At 41.8% G+C, this 9757-nt stretch overlaps 1 protein-coding gene across 2 annotated transcripts in view; it reads right to left on the reverse strand.

Annotated features, from left to right (window-relative positions):
• LOC118213127 (netrin-G2) overlaps positions 1 to 9230 on the reverse strand; it is a 54456-nt gene extending 45226 nt beyond the window's left edge. The window contains exons 1-2 of one of the 2 annotated variants that reach the window (XM_035391834.1): positions 8421 to 9230; positions 6296 to 7100 (exon numbers count right to left, since the gene is read on the reverse strand). In XM_035391834.1, the coding sequence (XP_035247725.1) occupies positions 6296 to 6532 (237 nt within the window). In that variant the 5' untranslated portion in view covers positions 6533 to 7100; positions 8421 to 9230. The remainder of the gene's footprint in view (positions 1 to 6295; positions 7101 to 8420) is intronic. The other variant, XM_035391835.1, reaches the window with a different exon arrangement.
• Positions 9231 to 9757: the final 527 nt, after the last annotated feature.

The following is a 9757-nucleotide window of genomic DNA, read 5'->3' on the forward strand; positions in this document are numbered from 1 at the left end:
GCAAAGCTCGCAGAGCTCCCAGCCAACTGCCGTGCCAGGTGGCCTACAACACTAAGCCCCTCCAGCAATTATCTGTGCTGGAATCCTGTCACAGTTAAAGCGCAGCGCGGCGATAAGTAGATTCCCTGTTTGCCCACTGCTCAGCAGCAGGGACGCGTCTCCATAAAGAGGAGTCAGGTAATTTCTGCTCCAGGACCGGGAATCGCCATCCGTTTAGCATCTTCCCTTTTTTTTAAACAACTCACAGGCTTTATCTGGGACAAAGACTCAAAGGGAAAAATGGCTGTCATTTCTTCAGGTTCATAGAGATGTACAGTATAACGCATATAGAAATTCTCTAATGCAAAATGTACATTGACAAGACAATATTGAGGTTTTATGTAAATATTCCTACAGCAATTATATAATTTCATAAATTAAGGCTGAGATTCTGAGTGTTTTACCACAAATGAGCTCCTTGCTGAGAAGCAACATAAGGGCAATTGCCTGTGGCATGTAAAATTTGACTAACAAAACTTGCATGTGACACCGCAGTCAGCATGATAAATTATTGCAGTTTCAGTTAAATTACTGCCACGATACTGTGGCAATAAGTGCTTCAAAGCAGCACCATGACATTGCACGTTATTGCTCTCTTTCAACAATTTAATAGTCCTTTACAGCACAGAACAATAAACCCTTAGCTAGCCATGCTGTTGTAAAATTGACTTTGAGTCAACAAATCTCTTTTGCTCACCCATTCATCCTGAATATTCATGACTTGTGAGCCTATGAATTCCTATTGTCAACACTTCTGCAAGCTTCCAACTTAAGCATTTCTTTGTCCTCACAATTTAAAACTTGCTGTGTTCACATAGTGATTTGCATCAAGGACTCATTCAACACACACATAACTCACTGACCTAACCTTCCCAGTCTCTTGTGCAAAACAATATCCACCCGTGTTCTGTGTTATTTTTTTTACTTAGCTATATTCATAATATAAATTCAATTGGGTGAGTAGAATGTAAAACCAGTCAGAGTGGCTGAGGTCACCATAATGCACACTGTTATCTCTACTAAGAGTACTGTTGCAAGAAAACACTGCCATTGAAAATCCATCATAAAGCTAATAGACATATTTGCTTTTAGACAAGCGCAAGAAAGATTGTATCTGGAATATGGGTCCAGTCTGGTGGAGAGGGAGAGAAAAGGGGGGAAATGATTTTTTTCTGGTTCATATAGGAAAGAGGGAGTGCCATCATAGACCAGACTGGAAGAGAGGAGAAATGAGGACAGTGCAATGGAGAGAGCAGGTCAGGATAGTGAAAAGCAGTGAAATGGATGAAAGAGGGTACCAGTGTAGTACAAAGAGGATGGACTCAGGAGAGGGTGGAAACAAACTGACCACAGCTAGCGCTTCTATAAAAACAATGTGGAACTTCCCACCTCACAGGCATTATTCAGTGTCTGCACAGAACACTATTACTGCTGGTGCGCTCTTGCCTCTGGCTACTCTAGTCTATCTGCTTTGTCATTCCTCATTTTCAATGCGATTTCCATTTGTGACAGTACACCATTACTGCCTAAGCACTGATGATTGCCATTATCAGACTATTAACAATTCCTACAATAAATATAACATCTATACTGAGAGAAACAACAACACTAATAATAATAAATTATGTAATTTGCAACTAGGTAGTAATGACTGAAAATAATTGTCCATAAATATTCTACACATCTATTTATTGCTTTCTTTTTGTCTTTAAAACAGAATAGGATCACCCCCCAATTGATGCCAACAGGTGTAATTAACAGAGATTTTGAAAGAATAACACCCGTAAGCAGATTGGTATACTCTTAAAATACATCGATTTGGGACGTGAGATATTGTTTCTCTTGCTGGTGAGGTTTTTTTTGCATGGTGGTTCCCCTGATGAGGCATCTCTCTCTCTCTCTCTGTTCTCCATGTTCAGTTAATTACACTGAAGGCAGCTCCCCCAGGAGGCCTAGTGACAGAGCAGCTGGCACCGAACACATTCAGGATGAAACAGCAGGCTTATTACACTGGGGGCACAGGGAGACACACAGCGGCCATGAGTTACTATACCGAGGGAAGAAGCGGACTCCCCCCATGGACAGTGTGACCTACTGGACTTCTACATGTAAACACATTATCACGTCTCCACAAAGATCTTCCTTCTTTAAACACCTCATTACCTCTACAACTAGCCACGAGGAATGGCAATTTATCCCATAACAAATGAACAAATAAAAATTCAATAATTACCACACCCAAGAGTATACAGAGGGGAAAGTACCTCACTTGTTTTAGACTGTCATTATATCCAAATAAATTTTACGGTTGTGCTTTGAATATTTGCTGAGAATATCAGTACAGTAAAATTACCACACAGTTTAATCTATTAAAGACTATGATACTGATGTCAAATTCTCCAGGTGGAAGTACTCTGCTATTGTTATAAACATATTCTTCCTATCTGGGATCGGCAACAAATTTCTATGGTACCACCAGCCCTGTCAGCAATTCATGTTTATTTTCATTACTGGCAAAGGAGGTTTAAAAAAGTGATCAGTTTGGTAGTGGTGCACATATACAAACATTAGCTTCCTCCTGTTGGGTAGTTCATGTGATGCCTGTTTTAAAAAAAACTAGCTTCTTCCTGTTTTTGGTCATTTATGTGGTGCACATTCAAAAATATTATCTTCTTCCTGTTTGGTAGTTTATGTGGTGCATGCTTTAAAACATTACATTCTTTCTGTTTTACAACTGACTCCTATGGGGTAATAATGTTGTGGTGGGATGACAAGAAGATTACAAGAATGGCTTCATATGAAGAATCTCATGAGAATGGTGAGGCGTGAAAAATCAAGCAGATGGAGATTAGTGTGCGTGGGCAGAGCCTAATGGGACCAAGCCTCCTGCAGTGGTTGGGTGGGGGGGGGGCTCATTCAAATTTCATCTTATAGGGAAGAGGCTGGATTGGGAACTCTAAAGCTATATGTGCTTCTGATCACATCCTGCTCTAGGACAGTGATCTCGCTGACAAGAAGGCTAACTCAAGGGAAAGCTTATTTGGGCTGTCTGGATCCCGATGTTGCAGTGGGTAGCACTATCGCCTCACAGCAAAATGGTCCTGGGCTCGAATCCCGAACTGGGTGGAGTTTGCATGTTTCCCCTTGTCCGTGTGGAGACTCTAAATTGTATAGGTGAGTGAAATCTTGTGTGTGAATCAATGGTGTGCCCTGCGATAGACTGCCTCTTGCCAAATGCATGCTGGGATAAGCTCCAGCACCCCCTGTGACCCTGACCAGGAGTAGGTTGGTATAGATAATGGATGGATGTATCCCATTGACTGGTTAAACCCACCTCCCTCACATCTTTACACTCCACTGATCTGTGCCACTGCCAAGGACTTAAGGGGCTAAATTCCCCGTGGTCTTGTCTGAGAATGTCTGGGGCATCCATCAGAGCACTCTCTGCATAGGCTCAGTTCAGGTTATCAGCAGCGTATCTACAATCGGTACACACAGACACCGTACCAGCTGCTCTTTTCTCCAGCGTGCCACTCCTCTGCTGTGCTGTTACTCTGCTGGCTATTTTTAGCACAGGCAGCCTTTGCTTTCTAAAACGAGCAACTCCACAGTGGAGCGGGAAGACTGCTGAACACAATGGAAGAGAAAGAGCTCTTTATTCACACAGGCTGACTGGATGAGGTGTGAACCGGAGCACATGGAATACGGCAGCTGTCGGCTTGTGTGGAGATGCGTGCGAGGGTGCGCCAGGACTGGCCGGGTTTCATCTTTCTGCTTAGCTAAGCTGTGATCTCCCCCTCCCTTTCTCCATCATTAGCTATCTCTCACTACACTGCCAGCAGCAGCCAACACCACCATCCATGGGAAAAAAAAAACAAGAAAGCACTGCACAAAAATGCCACATGATCTCCTGTGCAAGCACGGGAGGGACTCTACACTCCTCTAAATCATTGATGAGATGGAAGCCATTTCCCAGGAGAGTGGAGTTACTAAATCGGGAACAGGGAAGAAGCAGGGCCTATCCCAATCTGTTTGCCATTGAATTAAACTGCAGTCTTTGGGAACAACAAAATCCCTTGCCAAGAGCAGCCACTGAATGTTTTCTTGTTCCTCTTCATGTGAACCCCCAGAAGGTACTGAATGATACAAGTTAAAGCAATATTTTTCATGGTGATTGTTTAATGAAAGGGACCTTTTCTGTGTAAATAAAACTGTTAGGATTGGGCCAGCAAGAGGTCTTGCATCACCCATGAAAGCAGGGGGATTTGTAAGTTTAAAATAGTGCAGTCCAAATATTTGCTTGATTCATTGCTGTCCTGCAGCTTAACTGTTTAACCTCCCCTCCCTGTACACTTCCCTTCCGGATATGGCCGGATCACTGAAGGACCAGTCAGCTTTATTGATCCAACTTTTAAAAGTGCTTACACGGAAGAACACGCCATTGCCCTCTCCTCCAGAGCATCGTTGGTGTCTTCAGAACACTGAAGCAAGCCTTCGTTAGGAAAGCCATTATCCTACCCATTAATATTTCATAGTCTAGAAATACTTTAGGAACTTTCTCGGTCAGGCTGTTAGAGGCCAGTTGTCAATGGCCAAGACTGTATTTTTCAGGAGCTGTCAAAGGACTTTTACAAGCATCAGCATTTTCTTTTTTGCATTAAAAGACAGTAAACTTAATATTTCTGTCATAAATCTCCTATCAAATTTCCAAGCAAGTTAGATATCCCACTATAATTAACAATCTACAGGATATACTGGATTGTTTTATTAAGTGTGAACTCATTTTTGTTTTTGCTTTTTTTATTTTTAAGGATATTTCTGCAAAGTTACTTCAAAAATCTACATTTTGATGAACTATCTGCATTCTCTCTCCCCACGAAAAACTTTCTGAATTTTTGAATTAATTAGCCTTTGATTCAAATTGTAGATGGACAGTTCCGACACCCACTTTCTTTAATGAAGGCAGGGCAGAGATCCAAAATCTAGAGCAAAATGAAATTTGAAAAATAGCTCCTAGATCCTCTAGCATATTCAACAAATCTCAAGGCTTTCCTGTTTTATAATAGGATCCATCAGTATGATTATCTAATTCAATTACAAACATTTAGTTAAATTCACATTTATGAAAAGTTATATACTTGCCTCACTATTTGGGATGACATTTACAATCATTGAGATATGCAGACAACAGACGCGTAGTGTGAATGAAAAATAATGACAACCTCAGCAGAATAATTACCACATATTACAAGATTGAACATGTTTCATTGCACGCTACATACTATAAGACTATTGTTTTAAGGAAGTATCGCTGTACATGACTGCTACCATAAGTGTTTTATGATAAATATGGTCACACAGCAAAGCTGACGCACTTGGGGAATGTAGGCCTACAAGGCTTCTTTTTACTACTCTATCTGAGGACCTGCTTTTATAGACACGGGTCAGTGGGGTGTGTTCTCACTGCTTTCCGCACAGTTAAATCCACCCACTCACCCTCTCCGGATGACACAAGGTCTCCAATACACCAGGCCTCCCGCCACTCGTGGCACACAAGACTATGTCATAGTATACTCTGCATCGTTTTATCTCTTGCAAAAAACAATGCTCCGACTCCACCCCACCCCCCACCTCTGTCAGAGAGGGGCTCCCTCTGTCCAGGACATGTGAGAATTCCTTCATCCGATTACTTCACAATCAGCTCCTTGGCCTGCTGCCCACAGCACAGTGACTCGCCAGCCAATTCAGTGAGGGATAACCTTTTCAACACCAGCCCTCTCCCTGGCCAGAAACTGTCCGGTGGCTAAGGAAATGAGTAATGCTTCTCAGCATGCTGTGTTTCTCAACACCATTTTAGGAAACAAAGTGCTCTGTGTCCATCTAGGGTTGCACATACCAAACACAATATTGCACTTATGAGAAAATTATTATTTTAAAAATGGCTTCCCATTTTATTTGGGAAAGTAGAATTTGAAATTGCATTCTAGATTTTCAAAGAAGAGAGAAGCAATACAAGCCTTAACAACACCTGCTGTCCATCAGTAAAGGCTTTCTATTCTTTTGATGAGACCAAAGTTGTCCGTTTATGTTTTTTTAGAGCTAAATTTGACGTGTCAAGCAAAATGTCTGCTATGTCTGAACGTCCTCATCCCTATGTGTGATCCTGAGCTTAAACTACCATTATTTCAATACATCATGTGACTTTTGTCCTCATGAAGACTGAGTCATCCATAAACAATAATTTTAATCCACTTACCAGAGTGCAGAACCTCTCAGGGGGGTCTCCACAGGTTATGCCGGGGGGATCCACCCTTACTCGCATGAAGTCCTTCATGGAAGCTGGCTTGGGTTGGCAGGCGTAGAACTCCCATATCGGGCCATCATCCGTGCTCACTAGGGACTTGCATATGTCGTACTGGCCCAGAGTCAAAGCAATGCACAGGAAGAACAAAGCAACCTGTAATAGCATGGCATTCGCGGGCGCCACGCGCATGGTCCAAGACTGATTGTCCGGAGAAGGGCGAAGGGTGCCACCGCAAGGTCAGCACGCACCAAAGAGATCAGCATGGAACCCGATTTGTAATCATATTGAATCAACCAGTTAATTCATTGCGATCATCCGTCTTAATCCGTCTCCTTCAGATACATACATAAAGTTTCAAACTTGAATTAAGGTTAAACAAAGGTGCAAACAAATAAAAAGAGAGATAAAATGAGATAGAACTGAGACTGCAGTCAATAGATGTGCTGTACACTTTTTCTGTGTTTCTTTATAATATTTGCAACGATATTATCTGTGTGAGATTAAAACCAATTGTCGGGGTCGTGGTTAAAGTTGATAGTGAACTTCATTGTATCTGCGGTGCTCATAGCTCTGCCAAATCTGTGTTTAAGTGAAACTACTGATAATAACACTGGAATGTGAGCACACGTAATGTCCTTTTCAAGAAGTCGGAAAACAAAGGTGCCCGATGAAGGTGTTGGTGAGTCTCATTTCTCCAGACAGATCCATGGGTAAAGTGCGCTTTACACCATATCTTCACCTCCTCCGCTTCGAGAAACTGGCAAAATAAAGAAAAACGATTAATTACACTGAGTCGTTCATTTTTATATAGCAAGGTAACTTAAACAATCTCAGCATACATGTAGTTCGTGCACACAGCACGCGGACAAGCAAAGACAGACAGACAGACAGACACACACACACACACACACACACACACACACACCCATGTGCACAGTGCTAGTAGTTTGTAATAGGGGAAGGTGTAAAAATACCACGGTATTAATAACGAGGAAATGTCAAAATTATTGAACTGAGATTATAGAAATTTAAAATCCGGGTCTCACATTTAATTGAACAATCCAAAACATAATATAAAGTGACATTGTGAGTCTGAATGTTTAAAATGTTCACTAATTTCCCTGCGACCTAACGAAGCTGATTTTAAAGGGTCAGTGAAGAACGTACCCAAAGTTGTGCGGTTTTACGTGTGTACCTTATGTGTGTAGGGGAGGAGAGTAGAAATTGAAAAACTTCATTTAAGTTGATTGCATTTACTTTTGTGTTACTACAACGTATTCCGATATTTTACCATTAAATATATGACTGCAGAAGCATATGTATAATATTCTGGTAAACCTAAGCAAGTATTGTGAGACGTTAGGCTTATGTACTATAATGAATACTTGCACTGATAATTATTTAAGGCGACAATATCTATACATTTCCTATGTATAGGCAGAAGTCGAAGTGGTACATAAAAAAGCACGTAGTAACTGTCTCACTTTAACTGACGGATTAGACATGGGCACACATTTACATGTAGGCCTCCCTTATTTAATTTTTATCAGATAATCCTGGCAAATGTGGCCAAATCTACCTAAATTATTACACTCATCTCAGTTTCATACAACTAAGAAAGATGGTATTAAATGCTAAATGCTTTTCTAAAAAGAACTACGATTAATGCATTTCAATAAAAAAAATAGTCTAGCAGAGTTCGTACGTACTTTGTAGACGACCTCCTGGTGTAGGCTATATAACTCCATGGGTGTGTCGAGTTCAGTTAACATAGCTTCGAATTGTAATACTTTGTTTGAGAGACACGTTAGGAGTTCAGCGTGGGTACCATGACACGAGCTTTCCTCTGTCAGTTGATAGACCATATAAATTTGTCAAAAAGTTGAACCCATCTAAACGTAAATATGAAGATAAATAGCAGTGAATTGGTATACTGAATTGCCAAGTATCAGAAGGATACAGTGGGATACAGAGGGATGCACTTCACTTGACCAGGTGTACCCACACGGCGGTTCGTAAATTCAGATATGAGAAAAATCGCCCATTAGACAGATAAACCGAAAGCCGAAGTACTCACCAGTTGGTCGGCCCAATGCGAAACGTGTTGTATTCCTTCATATAGACATCCTTTTGCAACGTCCCAGCCTTTCCGCAACCTCACCGACGCACCCACTTTCGTGTTGGAGCTCACTCTACTCCCTTGCGTTGGATGCGTTTGTTTTCTCTTCTGCTCGGTACTTTTTAATAACACTGAGGATGGCGGTACTGCACGATAGGATCTTGCCCTAGATTTTAGTAACAAATGCAAATTCCAGCGTAAAAGAGTATAAGTATAAATATTTTGACTTTAAACGAGGGCTACTGTCCACCCTTCTTCCTCTCCCCTTACTTTATCAGATCGGGTTTGCCCTGTACGCTCAAGGGCAGATAGAAAAAGCTTCATGGAAAATCTCCCTCCCCTCTCCCCCCTTCTCTCTCTCCCTCCTCCTCCCTCGGCTTCTCTCTCTCTCCCTCTCTCCCTCTCTCTCTCTGTCTCTCTCTCTCTCCAACTTAATACTAATGGTAAATCCTTTTTGCCATCACTTTCAATCACTATCTGAGCTTTTATCTCTCTGCCTGATCCGGGCTGCGCAACTTCCTCTCGCTAGCTTGAAACTGAACCATCCCACTAACCGACCGGGATGCACTGCTTAAAGGAGCAGCTCTTGGAGGAAAAAATCTGAAAGAAGGAAGTTAGTTCTATTCCTTGGAGTGCAACTGGGAGTCTGGGAGAGGCGCGAGGAGTTACCGCTTCTCTATATCTGGTGCTGAAATTCTTTTTAAAGAAAGAAAAACTGTTATGAGCAGAAACTCGAGCCGATGTACGATTTTGTGGGTAGCAGTCGCAATTACGAAACTAATCAAATGCCCTACATAAATCGGGATTCCCCCCCCCCCCCTTTCAGAAAGGAACGTGTTCTCAAAAGCGATATCATATTCGGAGCCCTCTTTTGAACCTTCCTCGGTTACATTAAACAAGTTAAGATTTCAAAATGTATCATAGCGCGCCACCAAATTAACACAACAGCATTGCATCCAAACACACGGCTGCCCCGTGATTGTGTCTGTGTGTGCGTATATATATATAGCCGAATAGAAGTCATTATAATTTAGGCTTCATATACATAAACGGACGTTTGAGACAGCAACAAGTATACAGATGATATCCTCTCACCTAAAATGGATAACTAGCTCACACCTGCAGCAAATGTAGGCTACACACACTATAGCCAAAGTTTGTGACAGTAAAAGGAGAGCAAAGACTGCTTTGTAAGCGCGATTTGAGCTTATACAAGGGAAATATCCAGAAGCCTCCATCCCGTGCCACGCGGGACTGTGGAATGGCGCTGTCCGTGGTGCTTTAGTTGCTTTTCT

The sequence above is a fragment of the Anguilla anguilla genome, chromosome 14 (assembly GCF_013347855.1).
Source record: "Anguilla anguilla isolate fAngAng1 chromosome 14, fAngAng1.pri, whole genome shotgun sequence".
In the NCBI taxonomy this organism is placed as follows: Eukaryota; Metazoa; Chordata; class Actinopteri; order Anguilliformes; family Anguillidae; genus Anguilla; species Anguilla anguilla.